This window comes from Anopheles cruzii, chromosome 2, assembly GCF_943734635.1.
Source record: "Anopheles cruzii chromosome 2, idAnoCruzAS_RS32_06, whole genome shotgun sequence".
In the NCBI taxonomy this organism is placed as follows: domain Eukaryota; kingdom Metazoa; phylum Arthropoda; class Insecta; order Diptera; family Culicidae; genus Anopheles; species Anopheles cruzii.
The window spans coordinates 29643181-29666490 of NC_069144.1; the positions used below are offsets into that span (position 1 = coordinate 29643181).

Genomic DNA, 23310 nt, shown 5'->3' on the forward strand with positions numbered 1-23310 from the left:
CGTAGGCCGCAGTCACCGTGGTCTGGAGTGTTGGCTGGGCTAGCTGACGGTGGATGGCGTTGTATTCTGCCACCCTCTAATAGACGCAGGCATTAAGGTGGCAACATCTCTCTTGGGCTCCAAGTGCTTGGGCGAAACGACCGGAGCAGCAGCAGCAGAAAGCAGTTGTTTGTGACTCTTCAACTTCTAGCGCTGAGCCCCGGGGCAACTATTCTTGGCCGGCCAGCGATGGAATGACACAGCAGCACTCGTTTTGATTTTTCCTCTTCGTCCTTATCGGAGTGGCCACGTCGTCGGTGAGTTGCGGCGGAAGAATGCGGCCCACACATGTGCGTTGATTGGATGCTGAGTTATGCCAAGGTGCCGTCGAAGAATTCCGAAGACGTCAGCATTCCCCGGGTTTCCAGAGCCACAGTGTAATGAGTCAGTGGCGAGTTAGGACTCTAGCGCTCGCTGTGGTTGCCCCCAAAAACCTGGCTTCTCCCGCGGAAGCCAGAGGCGTGAAATTAATGATGAAAGTTGGAACCGAGTACCGCTGCCCGACAGTCACCTGTCACGAGTCGCGAAGACGCGTCAGCGTCTTGAGGTTCTTAGGCCCGAACGAGTCCCGCACCAAACTCGGACCAAATCCTACGGCCAAGAGAAGAAATCCTACTCATCGCAGGTTTCGGGCGTTTGGCCGCTTGAGGAGTCGTCCGCATTTTTAGCTCGTTTGCGTTTTCCGTGTTGCGTTTGCAATATTTTTTCCGGAAATTTTTCAGCCATTCGCCTTTACGGTGGCCAAATGGGCGGATGGCGGCGGCACTGTTTTTGTAGGCCTCGTTTCCACTAATGCGCCCGGTGGTGCCGCGCCCTGGTGCCGTTTGTTTCGGCGTCCGGAGACCCATTGTTTTGGTCCGGGAGGTTTGGGTCGCACGGAGCGGTCCCAGGAAATAAAAAGACCGGGGCACCGGAAGACTAACGAGCGCCCAGCCCATGGGCCGTTAGCGGGAGCCAAAACGAAGAAAAATGGTCGGACGGGCACGAGTGAGACGTGATGTGGCGTGGGACCCAAGCGGGACGCACACATCACCGCCCCGGGGTGGGGCACGAAAGGGAAAGGGCTAATAATAGTTTATTTGTTGGTGTGCGCTCGGTCCGTTCATTTCACTTTATCAGGAAATCGGAAATTATTGCTGATTCGCTACTCACCTCGCCCAGCACTGGGGCGCCCTCTACCGGTGAAGCCTCATCAAAATGTGGCTCTGTAAACATCAAACGGATGAAAGTTTCTCCCAAAGGCCAACACACAGACGCACACACGCACGCACAGATGGCCGACGAAAAAGGGCCACCATTTTGCGGGCAGCTCAAGTGAGAGACGAATGGTCCCACATCAAGTCCGGCCATTTCGGGCCGGTCTGCCCGGACGAATGTGCGAATGAGGTCCGTCCGCAGCTTGTTGATGCTTCGTTGACTCACAAAGGAACGGTACAGGAAAAGGGATTCCCTCTCATCCAGACGCAACCTGCGCTCGTGTGCGTAAGAAATGAAACTTTATATTAAATTAATACCGTGTGCATTGGGGGCCCATTGCAGCGCAAGTATCCCACCGACCCCGAAAACCGAATGTCGTGCAGGTTAAGTGGCAAGTGGCTCTTGTGCAACGGCCATTCGCTCGCCGTCTGTTTACCGTTCCGGAAGCTCGAGGACGCAAAAGATACGCGAAAAAGTGGAGCCAAATTAAATTAAATCCTCATCTAAGCGCCCAAGATTTATGGCGGGGCGCTTCCCAAAAGGATCCACAACTGGACGGAGCAATCGTAATGGTGGCCCGAAACGGCACGACATCAAAGTAAAGGCATCCAAACGTCAAGCGGTCACTCAGGGTTCTCCGAAAACAAACAGTTTTTCTGTTGTGAGTTCGCTGCCTTAATGGAGAGACAGTGGAGTGTGTTGATTTAATGCGCTTAAAGGTTACCTTTGAACAACTCACCACGTGGCTCGACCATAGATCTTCCGTCTCGCTGCCCTTTGTAATAATAAATAATAAATAAATAAATAAATAATTGAACAACTCGCCCGCCTCTCTTCCGTACCGATGCAGCCGCGATGGCTCATGACATGACCTGCCCACCGGAGCCTGGCGGGGCGACTGTGAGGTCTTCGTACAGCGCACGTGCAGTAAAAGTGTTATAAAATATGGACGATAAAGTAAGGATAGATCGCGGGCACGGGCGATTGACAAAAAGTGCCACAAACGGCCAATCCATCTTGCCAATCAAAACGGCCAAACACAAGATGGCGGGGTCCGAAAAAATGCAAATGACAAACGGCTCCGATCCGCGCTCGGGCGCGCGTCAATAAAGCGTGGTAACGTGGAGTAAATTAATTTTCACCTTTCCCCGGTTGGCCGGCCCTCACCGGCACCGGGGTTTCGGCTGGGCGCGGTGATTAATTTAACTTTCGTCTAATCTGGCCCTTGGTCCGGGTTTGGTGGTTTTTTTCTCGATAGCTGCGCGGACCTGTAGGACCCTCTTGGGAGGCGCGTTGCCGGATTATGGACCGACCAAGATATCGGACTCCTAACCCCAAGACCTGCTGCTGCTGCTGGAACTCTTGGGAAGAAGTAAATAAATCCTGAACGGTCCATTCGGTGCTGCTGCTCGGTGTGTGATGTAACCGCGCGAGCCTATGACGCGTCACACGGGGTCTATTCTGTGCACGGAGTGGAGGGGGACTAAGTATTCGTTTGGTCTGTCATTAGTCAAGTGTGATACCGGCCACGGGTTGGAATTGGAAGCCGGGTGCGGGCGTGATAGAAATTAATGCCGGAGCCAAACTAGGGCTGTGGACGGTTTGGTCGGTCCCGAGGTCCGAGTCTTCACCATTAATCAGCCGCTCCTCATCTGCATCGAAGTGCTATCAATCAAGACGTACAAGAACGCCCCCGGAACCCGGAAAAACCCGGTGTGGGAGCCGTCCAAGTCGAATACAAATTCACTATCGTGCCCCGATAGAGCTGCGGATGGGAACGTGATGGTGAGGGCCACCCGGTAGGGTACAGGGTACCTTCGAAGACCACAGGCCACGGGGCCCAAAAGCCTTACACTCGAATGTTGTTAGTTTAATTTGTTTTAAATCAGTTATCCTGTAGGCATCTTTTGCGGAGCACTTCTATAGGCTTCGTAGCGCGTCCCTCTGGATACAAGAAGCCTACTACCAGGCTGTACCATAAGTTTTGCGCTTTGATAAGAAAAATACAATTTCATGGTTTTAAAAATGATTTATTATTCATTATAGTCTCCGTGAACATCGATACACTTGTTCCAACGAGACTCCATTTTATAAATTCCATCCCTGAAGTGCGAATCCGGAAGGGCTACAAAATACGCTTCCTCAGCTGTTATGACCTCATAATTTGAAGAAAACGCTTTCCACACAGGTATATTTTTACGTTTGGAAACAGATGGAAGTCTTTAGGCACCATATCTGGTGAATACGGTGGATACTCCAACGATTCGAACTTTAACTCATGGATTTTTGCCATTATAAAAGAGCTCTTGTGACAGGGTACATTGTCCTGATAAAAAAGGTTTTTGTTCCTCTGCAAACCGGGTCTTTTTTGACGAATGTTTTTTTTCAGCTGGTCTTAAAGGTTACAATAATACTTAGAATTTATTGTTGTTTTAGTTTGCAAGTAATCCACAAACAAAAACTGATGCCAAAAACTGCTTGGCTTCTTCTGGACACAAACTCGTTTCGGAGTCGAAGAACCAGGTTCACACCCCACTTTGGCCACTTGTTTTGACTCAGGATCATGGTGATAGCTCCAAGTCGCATTTATAGGGACGACTCGGCGCACAAAATCTACTTTATCCTTTTGAAAACGCTCTAAATGTTGCTGCGAAAGTGGCAAACGAATGTATTTTCTTCTATTGTTAGCGAATGCGGCACCCATTGTACAGACAGCTTTCTGAAACCCAATACTTCAGTCAAAATATTGGTTATACTACTCAATGAGATACCTAGGGCTTCTATTAAATCTTTTTTCAGTCGCTTCACGATTTTCCCATACAGTATCCTGTATTTTTTCTACGATTTCAGGTGTTGTTGCTGTTTTTGAACGTCCTTGACGGGGATCGTCTGTAAGGCTTGTAGACGATCACGTTTAAAATCAGGAACCCATCTTTCTACTGTACTAATTCAGGGCGAAGGGTTCTTATAAACTTTTTACATTCGTTCATAAATTTCCTTTACTTTTCAACCTTTCAAAAATAAAAATTACTGCACGATACTTGATTTTTTCCGTTGTCAGAAAATACTGTGATACGTAGATACTAAATGGCTTGTAAACAAAGAACGAATTGTCAGATTGAAATGAAACTTCACGAACGTTCATATGAAGAGGGCACCAACATAACGAAATAAATTTAGGCTAGTAGTAGCGCCTTCTGTTAAAGCATAAAACTTATGAAACAACCCGGTAAACTGGACTATTGGAGCCCCATCGGAGTTCCAGCGTACGTACCTGTCAAGATGGACCGCACAGGAGGTTTTTTGAGATACTTTTGTGATGACGTAGCGATTGAATGCCTCCAATCGCTTTGGATCCCCATGCTGATTGATCGCGGTGGATGCGTCACCTGAATGCTGCTGGTGTCACCGCGCGAGTCCAGCGTCATCCGACATCACGGGCCACCGGCGAGTGCCAGGCCTCGCCCTCTCTGCCGATGTCCCAATCAGCAGCTGCACTCCGGGGCCTTGGCGCTCCTCGCAGGGCTGCATTCTTTGGCCTGCAATCAGCCGGGCCATTGTTTCCGCTTCCGTGGTACATGATTTTTCGACCCGCCACGCGCCACGGATTTGTGGCACGGCTTAGGCCGGTCCGTCGGTCGGTCGGTCGGGTGAACCAGTGAAGTGGCTTTGGGGAGTGCATATTTTAGGGCGCACTCTCTCACACCACAGATTCCACAAAAACCGTGGTCGGCGACCGGGACAGGATCTCTTGAAAAAGAGGCCCTTGATTCGGGTGGCCGTTCAAAAGTCGTCGAAATTCCGTATCCTTTTTAAGCCGGCCCACACACCGCACACCGCGTGTTGTTCCGTTTTCGGTTTTCTCGGTCAAAACACACGGCCGTCACCCCCCGGGGGCCACCACACCGGCGTTGCCAAACCAATGGCGCAGTCAAACGCCCACAAAAAAGGGTCCAAATTCGTCGGAAATGGTGCGCATCGAAGGAAGCAGACCAGGCGAGTCGCAAACTTGGCCGAGGCTTTTGCATTACTCACATTACCACACACACACACACGCCCGAGGAGGAAGGAGCTCCGTGGTGGGTTGCTATCTATCAAAGAGCATCCCGGAGGCCAGCTAAAGCACCGCTAAAGCCTCCCGGTACGAATGATCCTTCCTTGGCCTTGCACGCTCGGCCTCCCTCCGGACGGCCCCGTCTTTCAAACTTCATCGTCCGACCTCGGCTCTTCGCTCCCGGAGTCTCTCTCTCTGACACTCGATCTGACAGCGATGAATATTCAACGTTTCTTCGGCCGCAGCCGGGCAGCCGACAGTTGAAACGTGTCCGGTTCGGGATATGACCGGTAAGCGGGCCTACGACGACGAGCAAGACGACGGGGGCTTTGAGTAGGGTCATCGGCAACTCATCTTTCCTGTATCTTCGCTATACGACCGCCCGCCCGAACACGGAACAAGAAGCATCAGGTGGAGCCACGCGATGAAGGGCCTCGGAGGGCCGCTTCTCGCAGTCCGTCGGGTAATCAACGTGAGGTGCTCGACCACTTCGACCGTTTCGGAAAAGAAAGCGCCACAAAAAGACCGAAAAAAGGAACATGGGCAACCCTCGCCCCATAATCCTCGCCACCGTGCACCAGGTGTCAGCTCGATCGGTTCCGGCGATTCGGTTCCGGGTCCGGGATACATGCATATTCATCCACGCAGCCCGGGCCTGACCGGGGCAGCATCCGGGTGTTCGGTCTGTTCGGCCAGGACCTGCTGCTGCCCCGAAGATTACTGGCCACCGGCTGTTGGGACATTTGAAAATTTCTTAATTGCGGGCACCACCAGCTTTTTGGGGACCCTGGAGGTGTTGCGCCCCGCGGGACTTCCGGGACAGACCAGAATGGTCTGCTGGAATGGTCAGAAGTGTTTATTGCTACTACCAACACGCACCGGGGACGTGTCCGGTACTCGGTTACTCGCAACGGAAATCGTACCTTTTTCGGGTGTCGGAACCTTGTGGAACCTTTCGGCTTCGAAGGGAACCCTTGGAGGGCGAGGGGGGCTGCGTCCAGCGTTGGCATTCCCGATGGGCGAAGCGAAAAACCAATTTTGAGGATTAATATCAACATGCTCGGAATTGGAAATTTATCTGCCCCTGGTGGGCGTGAAAGTGAGCCGAAGGCAGCACGTAGGGGCGGCAACGAAAGAAAGCGCTGGTGGACCGCGGTGGTCGGGGCGAAGAAAGTGACACCACCTCCGGGGGCTTTGCATACATCGGCCCACGTGGCGGTGTGTAGGAAGTAGGAACCGGAATCTCCAGTCCCGGCCCCGGGAGCTGGCTGCTGGCACACTAGCTGCGGCAGGTCTTCGGTTCGAGTTTCTTCACAGCCTCCGGGAAAGTGTCAGCCGTAAATTTGATTTAGAAACTTGCCGCCGGGTCGCGTGTTTTGGCTGCCCAACGGCGACACCGCGGCGTCCAGAGTCCGGAATGAAGTTGAGGGAAAGGTTGAAATTTTGGACACCACTGTGCGGTTCGGTCGCTGTCCAAAAGTTATGCGACCAGTGACGAGAGCGGGACCTTCCCGGTGTCACCGTGCCCGGAGACAACTTCGCCCGGCATCGGGCGGAAGGTTGGAGTTGGAAAAGTTCACACTTCTTTCCGACGGCCCGGAAATGGGACGGTTGGTAAAGTGCCCCACAAGAAGAAACCACCAGCCAGCCAGCCAGCCAGCCAGCCAGCCAGGGTTGTCTGGATTGCCGGTGCTCACTTAACTCCACTCAGACGACGTCCGGGGTCCGCAACTGTCCCCGAAACTGTGGCGACCCTTGCGATTGTTCGCCAACGGGGACACACAGTTCGAGGAAGGATATGAAATTATACATTCAGCCCTCCCTCAGTGATCTCGTGGACCCGAGAGCGGGATGCTCGTGGAGAGCGGGCATTCCGGGCGTAATCGGATTCGCCACTTATCGGAGCCCGGAGCCCGGTGGTCCAAATCTTCCACCCGTCACGGGTAATCTGTCAAAGAATTGTTGACTCCGATGACTGCTCGCCTTAATCGGCAGCGTTGCAGCGTTGGAATGCTGGCCGGGTCGGAGGGCGCACGGGAAACAAATGGCTCGCCTGGATCCCTGGCAATTGAAAGACGTGGACGTGGACCGGGGACGTTCCCAGGCACTCCGCTCGGTAACCACCGGCGGAGTGTCACATAAATTTCCGATCGAATCTCATGCCCATAGATCTTCCGACTTCCCGGCAAAACTCTGGCAAGCTGTGCCCCGCACGTCCCGCGGTGCGCGACCCGGACACCCAGGGAACCAGGACGATCCAGCACGTTATCTGGTGAGAGGCGAGTCGTCGACAACCACAACATGGTTGCAGCAATATCGTAACATTCTTTGCGCTGCGCGGCCCGGAATTGGGCACCGAAGAAAAGGGAAAACCATCCTTCGTGGAAAGGACATATTGGATCACACACACACACACACACACACACAATGGGGGGCAGTGGCTGGTGGGAGCGACGTGGCAAGCGAGACGGTTCCATTGATTTCGATATTGCCGGATGTCCATTTGCTGTCGTCCGAGTCGGGTTTTGCTTCGCTGCCGATTTCGCCTTGGAATCGGGGGGCCAAGGAGCCTGCAAGCTGTTGTTGTGTGTCCGTCGCCCAACTCACCCCCTGACACGGTGGGCTCCCGAAAGATATTAAATACACTGCCAATCTAAAGGCAACGTATCCCGGGGGCCTTGCGGATGGGTCGCCGGTCTCCGGCTTCGTCCACATTGCCACACGACACGGGAACATGATAAGGGAACTATTGGAAAACCCTGCGCGGACAACAAATCAATGGTTGGGGGGGACACAATCACACTATTTGTACGACTTTCGCGGATTTGTGCCGCCCGGATTCGTTCAAGGTCCAGCGAGGCTGGAATGATTTGTTTGATTTATTTTTCACTTCAACAAGTCAACAACTCCCGGAATCGCCTCCAATCTGTTGAAAGGTCCACGGGTTCGCGGTCCGCGATAAAACAAAAATTCCAAATGGCGTGTGCTCGTTAACCTGTCGACAACAACGGGAAACAAAACGGGTCGGGACAGTGGGGGAAGTAGTGGCGAAGTATTGAAGTGGACCGGTTCATTTATACAAAAAACAATATTGGCTCCGATTCAAGCCCTTTTTATTTAATTCCTCCGAGACGGACCATTCATCCATCCCTTTTTGGGTTCACCCGCAGCTTCTTGTGGTCTCCGTCTCTTCGTAGTAATGCGTGCGTTTCATGTTTTTTGTTTGGTTTTGTTTGGGTTTTTGCGTTTGTTTAGTTGCTATCTCACTCTCCCGCCCTGACGCTTTCTTTCTTTGGCTCTTAATTTACCGTTTTTCTTTACCACTTCTGTGGTTTCGCTCTCGCCCCGCTTTTACGTCTGCCTCTCCGTGTCTTCGGCTATCGGCCATTTGTCATATTTTGCTATCTTTAGCTGCTTATATTTAAATGTATTTCCCTCCGTCTACGCCACTAGCTCCTGGTTAGCAATGCAAATCCGGTCCCCGCTTAAATTCTGCCCTTCCATATGTCCGATGGCGGTCCGATTTGCATTTTGGCGCTAACCCGCTGGCGCTCCTCGGTGATCCTTTTGTAATATACACACCACCACCACGCCGCGGCGCATCTACACTTCCGACGACATGCCGATGACGGCTTGCCGGTCCTGTACAACCTGGGTCCTGGGGTAATGGCGGCGGGGCGAGCAATAAATCTTGGCCCTCCACCAGCAGACCAGCGGAAATGGGCCTTCATGTTTTGTTTTTGCTTTGCCCTCTCAGTGACAGTGTGATGGCGGCATGTGTTTTTGCTAATTTGTTGATTCTTATCGCTAGGACGAGCGTAGGATTATGATTTATTCAGCAGCAGCAGCAAACGGTGGCGGTTTGAAGTGGCTTGGCACGTGCCAAATTATTGTCGGCGTAAGAGTGTGCGCGGCCTAAGAGAGAGAAAAAAGGGCCCCCAAAAGCCGTTGGGTTCTCTGCTGGAAGTTGGATCCCGCCACCCCCCGGGGGCGGCAATAACGCAATTGTCAGACGGATGAGCATCATGCCCACTTCCGGGACATCGCTCGTCCGGGGTCTGTCGATTGAGCCACCGGCGCCACCATAACGAGACATAAATATCTGCAAGATATACAATATAACAGCTACGCTAACCAACCGGGAGACACCGGGACACCGGCGGGGGGACCTGTGCCGGTAATAAGCAAAAAGTAAACAAGCCACTTGTCAAACAGCTCACTCACCGCTCGCTCACTCGGGGGCCAAGAAGGATTTATATGTCGCATTTCGAGTTCGAGGCAACACTTTGTTCGATTCATTGGAAAATAAATCATCTGAGCGTTCAGATGAAAGCAGCGCGGCTCGTCTGGCTTGTCTGGCCTCCCCCGGGCTGGGACCGGGATGTGTTTGATTGCCTTTTTCAGGTTTTACTCGTTTTGTATCTCTCTCTCTCTTTCTTTCTTTTTTTCTTCCTCTCTCTCACCCTGTCACTCTTTCACTCACTACGTGGTGGTTAGCCAAAGTAACGAGTCTCGAACGAAACGGTGGGTAAAGATGTCCTGCAGGCCATCGGGAATGGTGATCGCGAAGCGATGAAGCTCGCAAACTGAGCCGCACCTTCGAGGATCCACCCCAGCGTTGGTGGTGAGTGACGAGCTGCCGTTGAGGACGCTGCGGAAAAGGGGACAAAATGTTTATTAGTTATTTATTCGATCATTCGAAGACTTGACGTGAATTTGACAAGAAACATTGGACAGAAAGAGAGAGCCGTCAACGCTCATAGAAAAGTGACACGTTGTCATCGTAGCCGATTGGATCCATAGTAGGCACTGAATTTATGTTTGGAAATGTGACCAACAACGTAGACAAAGTGCAGAAGTACCCAGATAGTGGCTCCGAACGGGTGAAAGGAGCAGAGTCCACAGACCTAGTCCGAAGCGGAGACATTGATCCAGGTACGGTCCAGACATTGATCCAGGTAGGCATAGATTTGAAGGAGGTGGAATAACTTAAACGACTTTTGACGTCTACTCCTGTAGTACCCTGCTTAATGTTTACTTGTGGAAATGGAACAGCCGATAATAGAACTTTTACGAGCGTTCGAATAACTGGGGAACGTCCCTAATTTGTCCGTTCAGAGGAAGACGCAAACTGTGTGTTCCTAATGGTTGTTACATCATCCTGCACACGAGGACTCCATTTCCTATCTACCAGATTGCACCTACTATTGGTCCCATCCATTCGACTGGCGGGGTCTCATCTGTGCCTACTACGAGCAACTACTATTGGAACCAACTAGGTATTAACTGCCCAGCCGAGGCAACAACAACCGTCGCCCTGAACTGGGTCGCCTTGGGCGGAACGCCTGGAGGACTTTGAATCGGTTCGGACGGCTATTTTTAGAAACTGCTCGAATGTGTGCAATGCTGGTGGCAATTCGGCAGCTTCGGCACACTAATGGAGGCGCACCGTGACTAACCATCGCTTTGATGACACAAAAACGTAAAGCCACCACATTTCGATTGGGGCCTTTTTTCGTTGGCCAGTTTGTGTTTCGATTGGCCCAGCCGGTCCATATCGACGCCATTTCGCATCCGCACCAACCGGCCGGTTCGTCGGACTTTTTGTGGACCAATCTGTCCGAGCACGTCGTTAAACAGAAGACGTGCAGATAATGGTCGTTTTTTTTTTTCGACAATGTCCACCCGCGTGGTTCGTTGCCGTTTGTGCTGCTCTTCAGGCATCAGGGCCGCTAGTTTGCCAATGTCGACCAGTCGACTGTCAGTGAGATCGTTTGTGACCACATTTACAGCGCACCGAGTAAAAAGAATCAATCGTACGGCTGCTACACACGGCTGCTTTGGTTTTTGGGACGCTCGGCAAAGATTTTTTCGACTTTCACACACTGTCCTGTGGCCCGAACGGGCGAAGGCTTTCGATGCCTGTCACTGCTCAGCAGTGACTCTGCATGCGAACAATTGTGCTTCGAGTTGGACGTGGACGTGACTTTTAAAAAATAGCAAACTGTTCGCGGTTCCTGGAACAACACTAGTTACTCTTCGCCGAACGAAGGTACCGACGGTTTCGGGAACGTGGAAATGACGCGCACAGTGACGTAGGCACCAGAGTTCGAGGCAGCGATTCGTCAGTGTTTCAAGGGCGGTGCTAATGAAACACTTACAAAGTAGCGATGTACCGAGAAAGTGTCGGTTTCTTGGGACATCTCGTGGGCTGAGGGTAATCAAGTGACTGAAGCTGTGCTGGCAACAAAATGTCACAAGTGTGACGTGAAAGTGTAAATAGTTTACCGAGCTTCTACGAAACATATTCTATTCTGACGTAAGTATTAATATCCAATGCCGCTAACAGCTTTGTATAACAAGAAGACATAGGGCTATCTTTCGCAACTGTACTACTTGACTGAGTGCTTTCCACATAAACGCCTGAATGTAGGCTATCCCGCCGTGCGGCATGTAAGTTGCTTCAGAGGATTCAGAAAAAAACGGGGAAGAATAATTTGGCTGGTTAAGGTTTATGCTGCCTTTGAGTCTCCCGGGCCCTAGTAAAGTAAGAGCATCACAGTCTTTCCAGGAACACTTTCCTTCACATAAGAATGCATCCAGACATGCCTCCATTATCCGCTAGGGTGAAGCTGTGGCTTCTTTTATCTCTACCCCTGCACTGTTCGTATCTTCTGGGCGTAACTCTGGAGGGTCCTGGAGACTCTGGAGAAATCGCAGCTTGACGCAATCGTAACAGTCTAGTCATTTTCTCATTCAGTCCGAAGTAGGAGTAGAGCATAACCGGAGCACTCGAGTGTCGGTCGGGTGAACGGAGGGAAACCGCACGATACGATGTAAAACGCGATCAAAGGGGCACAACAAAGGGGGATGTGGAAAAATGCGGCAGAAACTCAGCGGCAGCCGCGCGCGGGAAGCAATTATTGCACTGCGCGCACCCGACAAACGCTACCGATTATGAGGTTGCTGATGCAGAATGGCTCTCACCTTCGTCCTTGTCGCTCATGAAGGAAAAGTGCACACCGTTGTCACTGTTGGAGAGCACCCGCACCTGGGGATAGTTCTCGTCCGCCGTCTCGACTGCCGTCCGCTCGTAGAGATCGAAGATACGCGCGATGCACTCCACCTGCGGCACATTCCATACGGCAGCGGGTGTTTGCGGCATATGAAAAGAAATGGAAAAGAAACAGGATATTTTTGCTCAGTTCATCGTGCGAGTCGGTCGGTCGCGTATCGGTGTGGTGTATGGTCGTAACGAGATAAAATCCGACGAGTGGAGGCAGCCGCAACTCGCAACATCAATCCCGGGAAGCGAATCCTGGGCACCTTATTTATTCAGCTCCCCCACTGGGCATGCCACCGTCGAGTGGTGGCTGTGGAACGTGTTGACATATCGATATTCAGAGCATTCGAAGCGAACTCGCCAAGACACACTCGTCAGCAGGCCTTTGTGCCGAGGTTGTTAAACATTAATGGTTGTGTGTTGGGCTGTGTAGCAGCATCTAGTTAGCCGGCCCGCCCCAGTTGATCGTCATCTGTCATCGGCAACCCTTTACATCAAAAACATTACACACACGACACATCTGTGTGCCGGCGAGAGAGAGAGAGAGGGACAGCGATGGAGTAAGCCAGTCTGCACCCGAAGGTACGTGTCAGTGGCACACTGGGGCAATAAATAATGGCGTACCGCATATGCAGCTGGCCAGGGCACGGTGGTCCTCGTCGCTCAGTTCAGCCAGTCCGGGTCCTTGCCTGTCAGCGTGAGGTGCGGTCGGAGATGATGGCCTTAAACCGGGCCCCCGGTCTGCAACAGGGCCACGGACGTCCGTGACGGGTGGCTCCGAACCGAAACCGCCCAGGGAAAACGCAATTTGCATTGAGCTTCCTAAACAGCGCCAATGTTACAAGACCTGTTGGGGCCACCGGAGACCGTCGTCGCAGTGGAAAAACTAGCGCTCGCGCTATCTCCCGTACCTTCTGGACGGGACCCTTTGCCTGGCTGGCTGGCTGACTGGCAGGATGTGTTGTGCTGGGGGTAGAATTATTTTTGCCCTGATTTCACTGCCAACGGTGCGCTCGTTAGTGAGTGCGCGCGCGCGCTTCGCTCCTTGCTGGGGGGCAACGCAACGGCAACGACCCAGACGACGACCCGCCCGACCCGCTTGAGGTGTGCCACAGGTTACCGCCACAGGTCCTGCACCCGGATTCCTTCGGGGCCGGGAGCCGGTGAACGGAGGATTTATCTCCATAAATTGCAGTCGCTTAATCTCGAGGACCCTGGGAGTTGTAAATCTCCTACCATTTTATGAAACCCACTGATTCATAATCCATACGGAGTGCCTTGCTTGCTGGCAGCTGGCCGTGCATAATGGCCGTAATGTCTTGGAAGTGGCTCGGAACTTCTGCCATTGACACTAACTAACATTTGAAGAGAGTGCTCCACCCAGTGCTCTGCCCTGAAGTGGGTAATGAACGTGGACTTAACGGAACGACGAGGCGTCGAGCCCACGTTCGGACGCCCCACAGGCGCGATTATTATCCTTTCAGCTCACCTCAAATCAGTGCAATTACAGCGCAAACCGCGCGGTATTGATTTCGGTCGGAAAAGCCAAACCGCAAATCAGACCATCGATGAATTAGTTGTGTTCCCGCTTTCTGCATTATTTCTAGACCCAGCGCTCCACTTTGCAATTAAAGTGTGATGGTCCTAATGAAGTCGGGCTCGTGGTGGTGGTGGGATAATTCGATAACATGGTGCAGCGGCCCCCGCCCTGACCGATTCCACTCCCTCGACTGGTGCGAAATATTGAACCAACAAACCCGGAGTGTTTGATCAACATTTCTCGGTTTATGGTTGGCGGTTTGAAAATTCCCCGTATCGGGCCGGTATCGACTCTTTCGATGGCCCGTTGCTGGATTGACGGCAGTATCGGAAGCAATGCAACCAACGAGATTGTGCAGCAAAGCACATTTTACCTCAAAGTGTCACTGGACCCATCAACCATCCAAGCACATAAGTCCTCTGGACGAGCGACGGGTATCTGAATAAACTAAATCTATCCACACACACACCGTAGACTGACAACAAAATATAACCGCAAAGGTTTGCATTGATCGGATTGTTTCAAATATTGTGGTTTTGGTTAGACAACCTCCGGAGGTTCCTTTTTAAGGTAGAGAACGTTAAATTGAAGTAAAACGCAGAAAACTACATGCAATGCTTCACGAGTAATGTTGAGATAATTATCTCCAAATATGATTTGTGGCACTGTGGAAAAACCTTTTCATATCGACTAACGAACAAACGCTCAACGAAGATTTGACAAACAATTCACAATAGGACCTGAGGTTGCAGGATTAGTTGAACGTCTCGTTCAACTCTGTTGGAAATGTGTGTCTATTGGGATAATAACTAATTGATTCATTTGTTTGTTTTGAGCGAATCAACGAGCTGCGTAGCCTGATGACCACTTTACAGGTGTCACTTAAAACAAATAGCTCGTCTAATCCCATTTGAGACGAAAACAATAAAATAAATGACAAAATCATTGACTTTGAAGGCAAGAAACAGTACATGCATTGCCACACTGACCAAGAGACATGTAAATGTCAGTTAGGTGACCGTCAATTGTTAATCGTACGAAAAAGAGACGATCATTGAATAAAGAAAACAAAAGCTCGCTGCGGAATTTGTATGGGAAAGGCGGACTGATTTGTTTTTAAGAAGAAGCTATGGACTATTTTCAACATTTTTATTTTCTTTGCATGTGTTTTGATTAAATTCAACTTTTTATGTGTAATACAAGGATCCAAGTATAATAAATAAGCTTTTTTCGTTATTTTAAGGGTCTTAAACGCCTGAGCTATGCAATTTGAATGACACTAAAACCTTTTAATGCACAATCTAAACGTCTGAGCTATGTCATCTGCATTACACCAAAATGTTTTAATGCATAATCCTCTGCAAATGCGTAAATCTTATGCAACATAGAGACCAGGCGCCTCCTTCTGCATCAGGAGGTGTTTTTTCAATCCTAGTGGATGAATTGGCAAGCATATGCAAGCAAAACACACTGGAAATAGTTTAAAATTACCTAAACTTTAATTGTAATGCCTGTTTGAGATTTTCATATGAAAGAAGGATTCATTACCTTTCGAATAATGTATAATATAGGTACATTACAGAACAGTGCTAACGATCGCGTTAGAGTTGCTAATAAAAGTTGGTTTAAAAGAGCCGTTTTTATCACGTTTTCGACTTTGACAAATGCATTCTCGGAATCTGGAAGACTAAACATTCGGATTTGTCATAGATAACTTATTTATTATAGGCTAATATAACTAAAACCCTCAGCTTTAAAGTTGACTTATGACCGCCTTTTCCCCATAGTGCGGTGACACCGTAATGAATTTGGTCTTGTTTTCGTTTGTCTGCGGACCGAGATTGTTCACAGGTCGCCCAATTCCTATGTGAGCTAAATCGGAGAGCCTTCGACCTACAATGTCTACGCATAGGCTGGACTTGAGGTCTGAAGACTCCAGAGTCTCAGATGGATCGCGACAGTGCTCCAGCGCGAAGCGGAGGCAGGCTAGGCCATCCCATTGGCGCAATCCCTTGGTGGTAACGAAGGCATTGGAGAGCTTTCCAACCACCTTCTCCTAGCTTGCGACGTTGGTCAGGGTCATTACAAGTCTGGTCGGTATTCCAAAACTAGTCATGATTGCATACAATTTTATTCTGGCAATAAAGAGGTGATAGGTATTGTATTCAATCTGATAGTGAACATAGTGAAGATCTGATTAGTGGTAGACTTTCCTCTTCGGAATCCTCGCTGATAGTTACCAATCGCCAGATCCGCTCGCCGTAGACTTCTTGAGCTCAGTTTCTCAGTTACAAGTTTCTGTACACATACACAGCAGCGTTACACTCGTCAACAGCAGGAATAAAAAGAACCCTGTCTCACTGACAGCTCCAAAAGCACAACAAAGAATAGCTAGCCGACTCTGAAACAGTTGAGAAACCTCTGGACACGTAGTGTTCACCGAGTAAGTGTAGTGTTCACCGAGTAAGTGGCAACAAAGCGCGTCAGTTGCTCCTGAACACCTACTTCTTCGACAACTTTGCTGCGCGTTGAAAATCTTCCCCAACTATAGACCATATGGATCGAAGAAGTAACAGAATTGGGGAGCAATCGTAATGTTTCGGCTGCCGCCCAGTGTAGCATTTGGCCGAAAGACGCAACAGCACCAGCAGTGTGTAAGTTGTAAAAGCGAGCCCCAGCACATCGTCCTGCGTCCTGCGTTTGATGTTAAGAAGCGTTTTTCCTGTTGGTCGCCTCAAAAGTGCTGTTGCCAAAATGGGCGATTGCAGAGTGTGTGCGAAAGGGCGAAAATATGAATGTGTCGGGATTCGCATTTTATTGACTGCCGCAGAAGAAAACAGCGGAATTTTCGCGTTCTCGCGGCGCGAAATTTCACCCGACCCCGCCGCAGCCCCCGCCGGCGCGGGTAGCACCATAGAGATCAAGCAAACAGCGCCTTCGACGCCGGGCGTAATGTGGGGCCCGAGTTCGTCGCACGCAGGGAAGGTGATAAACACAAGCGCATTGGCCTTTTCCTTTTTTTGTGTGCCGTGGTTGTTGACCAGGTGGGTGGGAGGGTGGCACCGGTCCTGATGCCGATTTTATGCTCATTGGAAAGCATTTTTCATTCGATTCGAACTGGCGGCCCAATACTCCCGCCATCATTATTACCCGACCGCGCACGTGCGCTCCTCTGACGGGGCCGAATAAATTGTAAAGGGAGAAATATTATTTATTCTCCCTCGGCCACACACACACACACACACACACACACACACACACACACGAAGACCCCCTTCGGGGCACTGTGGGACCATTGGAATTGGTCAAAAACGATCACAAAAAAGGACCCGCGAATGGCACTCACCGAGTGCCCAAGCCGTGTGTGTGTTTGTTAATCGGTTCTGGGTCACGTTTTTTGTTTTATTTAATATTGTGCCGGCTTTCACACACACACACACACGGGGGCGGGTGGACGATCGGAAAAGCGTATTGATGTTGCTTTTCTTCTTTCCTTCCGGTGGCTGAAGTTCCGGGTGGCGGCGTAGGTAAAACCGCGCGGGGCAACCGGGGCGAACTTTATTTTGTATGCTTTTTATATCGATTCTGGTGTGCCATTTGCTGGTCCGGCCGCCGCAAGGCTCAACCCTTCCCAACCCCCTCCGGCCCCACCTGGCAACCGGCGCCACGTTCTAATTCCCGGGCCCTCCCGGCAATCGATTGGTGAATGATTTTCAAATAAAATTCCAATAATTCATTTTCCCCGACCTACCAGAGTTCGAGATCGCCTCCCCCTCGGGGTCGGCCCGGCCACCCGGGAACACAGCAGACGCGGGAAAAATGTTTGCGCCGGCTCTCGGTCCGCTGCACATTCATAGAAATAAATTTCCCGCCCCGGGCAGGCGTGCAGGCCCGAAGGAGGCCAGAGCCCGGGCAGGGTGCACAGGAAAAAAGTCGCTTTGAGAAAGATGGAAAAGTTAAATCAGAAAGCTGGCCCGCGTGGGGGCACGATGCACGAGGATTTTGGGCCCGATTCCCGGGGCCCCGCGAGCTGGAATCGAATTTTCGGCAACTTTTTCGGGTGCTGAAAGTTTGACGCGCGCGCGCTCATGAATCATTCATACGTCCCCGATCGGCGGGGCTGGGCCGTCCACCGTCCAGGTTCCGACTCCTGCGCGCACGACGACGTCCGCAGTCCGTCCGCAGAGTTGCAAGTTGCGCCAGAAGTCGTGCGGCCAGAAGACCGTACCGGCTGGCGGGCTTTCGGATTCAATTTCTAACGCGACATGTTTACTTTTCAGTGAGTGGGCGACCCCCGCCCGGCCCCACACTCGGCTCCACCTGGCTTTCATTAGCACCCGCGGTGTCCCGCGGAGCGCGCCCACAGGTAATGGTGCTAACTTCTTCGGTGCTCCCGCAGGTCCCAAATGTTTAGTTCCACGAAAAACAAAGGCCCAGCAACCGTCACCAGCTCGTCGCGGACGTGCGGAACATGACAATTCCTCTCGCGCCTTCTCCGGTCGTGTCCCCACGTCCCGGAGTGGTAGACGAGAGTTTATCGCCCAAGTCCGGACCGAACCGCGCTCGGACGTGGATTAGGGGTCCGGATTTCCTTTTATAATATGGTCACGATTTCACGGGACTTCGGGACGCTTAGCCCGCGATTTGCTTGATGGAAAAATGAATGCAATTATTTCGGATAACAAGCCATCAATCAAACGTGCCAGATTCACCCCACGGCCCGTTAATCCCCTCCGATCCATCGTTATCTTCCCACCCACTGCCGGGGATTCCGCGTAGCTAATGAACCCATCGCCGTGCTCTCCTGTTATTAATTCCGCGGACTGTGCGCGTGAAACATTTCGCTCGGCTTGAAATATTTCCAATTAGCCGAATGCAAAATTTAAACAACTTCCTATTAACCGACACACACACACACATACCCCCGGAAACACGTTCCGGAACGGAACGGAAACTTTCCTTTTCAAACCCGGAAGCGACATGATTTTCGCACCCCGTCATACCGCCGTCCGCCGCATCGGTGCGAGCGTTCCGGTCTGCTGCTGCTGCGACCGGAAGGTAATGTTTGAAACTGTTCCGCGAAATCTGCCGCGGGGCCGTGTTTCGGGTGTTCGGAAGTTGAAGAAAATAATCAAAAAAAACCCAACAAGGACGAGGTGGAGCTGGGCGCATATTTTATCGAACTCGGTGTATTTCGTCAGCCAGCGCCGATATTGCTGCTCAATTATTCAGCTAGCCGGCCACGGGTTAGCAAAACCTATTTCGCTTAGACGGCCCAGCGCCGGCCGATAAAAGGTTCAATTTGTCGAAGGGATTCGAAAGACTCTAAATTGGGCGTTCCAATTCTGTCCGGCCCCGCCCTTCCGCCGCTAATCCGGTTCCTAATTAACCAAGAAAAACAGACACCAGCAACGAGGCACGGCACTGGGGGAGCCACGATGGTGTCAGATAATGAGAGTAATAAACTGGCGAAAGCGAAATGGATGGAAATTAATGCCCTTCCAGGTCCGCAGAAGTGTAACGGCGGAACGTAGATAACGTTTTGGGAAAGCGAGGCGGCCATAAATTATTGGCCACCGCTGCTGGGGCGAAGTTACGGGCCGTAGGTCCAGGGCTGAGTTTCTTGGAAAAAGCGATACCCGCGGCTGGGACTGGCCGGCCAACACCTTCTCTGATACCTCTCTGATTGCACACGAAATGGTCGCCGTAGATTGTGGAACCTTTTTGCACGCTTCCCTCGAAAGAAAAGAAAAGATCGATTAGCTAGGAGTAACGGTTAACTGTACGCTTTCCAGTTGACTTATACACGGTCTAAGAAGTCGGTAGTGGATTTGGCAAATGACTAATTATAGAGCCGAAGGGCCGACGATTATTGGTCACTAGTAAGTTGGCAAGAATCTTGCATTAATTTCCATTAGCAATAAGTTTCAATTTGACAGCTGTCAAAGTAGGTAGTCGTTTCTACTTTAATGATCAAAGTCACATCAGGTCACGCCTTTTGGTCAATGTTTTTTATTAATTTTGCCTCGCAGCTTATATCGTGTGTCATGTGTGTGTTCACAACCGACTGACTAGCTTCGTTTCCGTTTTCTTGGGCAGAGTTTTGTTAGCTCTTCCGGAATGTTTCCGTGGGTAGAGTTTCCCGAGCTTCCGTAGGAAGTTCAGTTTGTTCTAGGCTATTCTTTATTATGGTTTGGGAGTTTGCGGGGTTGACATATTCGCAACGATCAATTATCTGTCAAGCTCGGCTTCACCAACCTTTTCTGAATGTGAATGATCATCAATGCAGCTAAAGAGTTGAAGCTGTCATATATCCCGAGCCCTAAAAATATTCCCTCTGCCATTAGTAAGGCATCATCTAAAGATACTATTTTCCTTTGCCTAGAATACTTCCCATCCATAAGGACGGCGATAAAGAGTGTGGGAAAAACTATCGTGGCATTACCATCCATTGTGTATGTAGCAAATTACTTGGATTACTTGTTCCTAAGCGTCTTCAGTCCTGCTCCAAATGATATGTCTTCGCAGGTTGGCTTCGTCCCGATTAGATCCGTATAGACTAACCTTCTCGCATTTGATAGAGTTTCGCGTGAAATAGTGACTTCGTAATTTTCCAAGTTAAGTGTTCGTCTGTTGCTCGTGAGCTGGTTCGCCTCTTACTAATCACACCGTGTCGATCGTGCTAATCAGACTTTGTCTTCTGTGTTCTCAAAAGCCCCCGGCGTTCCCGAAGATAGCAACTTGGGTCTGCTTTTGTTTTTATTGTTTAAGGAGCCTGAGTCTTCGGCTTCCTTCGGAGCCGAAGACATTCCAGCGGAGTGGAATAGCAGCTCCCATCCAAGTGGTTTGATAGTATCCTGAACCAATTTTGATTTGTGTGTTATGGAGACGCCAGGCCATGGAGCACCTGGCGCCTCCATGGCGCACCAGAAACCACTGAATTGTCATTTGTTGTCAATAGCGATCTGAGTTAACGGTTTCATCGGGTTCTATGAGCTTGTGATACACCACGCCTGTCTGTTCTATCAGAAAGTCCTTTTTTGGAGTCCTCCGACGCTCTTTGCTGGTTAATTCAAAATCACCATTTAAAAAAAATTAAACCGCTTAAAGCACTGTGATCTTGTAAAAACAAGTTTTGACAAGCATTTGATGCGATTCTGTTGCAGTTTTTTTCAGCAGGCAGCAGAAAAGCAATGAACCTCGCGAATTGTCATTTTCCGGCACGAAAGTTGATATGGTCTAACCCTTTCAAAGATCGGTTGCAGACTAAAAAGTAAAATTAGGAAGTCCGAATTGAGTAGTAGAGCCATCTGTTTAACATTCTAAATCTCAAGTTCTAGACCTGGTAAAATAAAAGGCCACTTGTTGTGCACTATCAGGACATCATTATGCGTGTCTACGGAATGCTAGGTTTTGTTGTGCATAAGAGTTCTAAGTGCCTGAGTTCTAAGACCCGTGCATTATCTCCTGTCCGTCCGATAATTCCTCGTTTTAATTTTTTTTCTCGGGGCAATGGAACATATCACCCGAATGAAACATTTTTTGACACATAACGTAAACTGCGAATTTCTCAAAAAGGTTACCCGTGAACTTTCAAATATAAAAATGCCCCCAAATTTAGACAGCAGACTTGCATTAAGCTTGCATTTGCTAAACGTCTGAGTATCCTGTGACTGTGGCGGATTATAAACCAACTAATGTCAATGAATGAATGTAACAAAAGTGGACCAAAGTTTGGCTAATTTCAGTAATTGTTTTATGACGGTTATTCATTTAAGTTACCCGATCTTTGAGCCTTGCTTTTTCTTCATATGAACGGAAAAACGTTTTCGGAAAGACCAAATAGTTGTGTAATGTTCGTGTCAGACGTGGTTCCTGGATGCGTCCAAACAGACATTTAGCGATATCGCGTCGCTTTGATAGGCAAACTTTTCCTATTTCCCAAATATTTAATATTTAATATTTAATATTTAATATTTATTAAACCTGGTTGCTTAAAGCTATACAGGAATTGCTTAAAAACTAAGGAGTAGAGTGGAAACAGTTGAGAGGAAGGGAGAGCAAAACGGACAACAATGTCGAGCGAAACCCGTGTGAGGCAGAATTAACAACACCTAGACGGGGTAAAGGGATTGTAGAAGGGCGCGTCTAAAGGACTTTAGAGGAAGGTGAAAGTCAAAGAAACAGTAGGAATTATTAAAGGCAAGGAGACAACGGAGGAAGGGGTCAGAGGAGCCATAACGAGTTCGACGAAAGGGAATCAGGAAGCAATCACGGCGCCGTAAGGAGCGTGATGGGATATACAGAGGAAGGCGGGAGAGGAGGGCAGGATCGTCAATGGTACTCAGCAGCAGCCCACCAATGAACAAATTTTGCGCTACACACCGTCTATCCACTAAGGACAGGAGGCCCAGTTGACGACAGCGGATCTGGTAAGGTGGAAGATCCGGGTACCTATACCCCAGCTGCCGACAAAACACCATTCGAGTGAAGCTCCTCTGAACCTGCTCGAGCGCATTGGAATGCACATTGCAGGAAGGGTCCCAGACAATGCACGCGTACTCTAGTCCTGAGCGAACCAGGCAACAAAAGAGGGATATGAGGCAGTCGATGCTGGGAAACTCACGGGAGAGGGACCTAATCAACCCGAGTAACTTAAATGCTTTGCTGCATACTGCCTCAACGTGTACAGAGAAGGTTAGTTTCGAATCAAGCGTCACCCCAAGGTCTTTAACAACGGAAACACGGGTGAGAGGGGCAGTCAAGATATAGTAAGTGTGGGAGATAGGAGAGGGGGATCTAGAAAAGGAAATGACAGAGCATTTCTCAGGTGACAGGAGAAGATGGTTAGAAGAGCACCAGAGGCAGACGGCGTCTAGCACATTCTGGAGAGACAAACAGTCGGAAATACTATTGATGGGAAAGAATATTTTCAAGTCATCGGCGTAGAGCAGATAGCCAGAGGGTTGGAGGATGGTGGTAATATCATTAATAAAGAGGATAAACAGAAGGGGAGAAAGGACACTACCTTGCGGGACTCCCGAAGTGCAGCCAAAGTCCTTGGAGAGATTAGAACCAATGCGAACACAACAGGAACGCTCCGAAAGAAACGACTCAATCCATTCAAGCAAAGCCGGAGCGACACCGAGCTTCCCTAGCTTAGCAAGAAGGAGAGCGTGAGGCACGCGATCAAAGGCAGCCCTGAAATCGGTGTATATCGCATCCATTTGGCCCCCGCGATCCAGTTCAGCAACCGTAAGTGAAACGAATTCCAACAGGTTAGTTACAGTGGATCTTTTAGGCACGAAGCCATGCTGGTGCGGGCTCAACCACGCGCTAACTGCCCAAAAGAAGGATGGACGAATGACAGACTCAAAGATTTTACTGCAGTTGCACAAAATGGAGATTCCACGGTAA

At 50.1% G+C, this 23310-nt stretch overlaps 1 protein-coding gene across 1 annotated transcript in view; it reads right to left on the reverse strand.

Moving 5' to 3' along the window:
- Positions 1–9783: 9783 nt before the first annotated feature.
- Positions 9784–23310, reverse strand: part of LOC128278818 (uncharacterized) — a 48578-nt gene continuing 35051 nt past the window's right edge. Inside the window, exons 4-5 of the mRNA XM_053017544.1 lie at positions 12278–12416; positions 9784–9941 (exon numbers count right to left, since the gene is read on the reverse strand). Coding sequence (XP_052873504.1) covers positions 9784–9941; positions 12278–12416 — 297 coding nt within the window. The remainder of the gene's footprint in view (positions 9942–12277; positions 12417–23310) is intronic.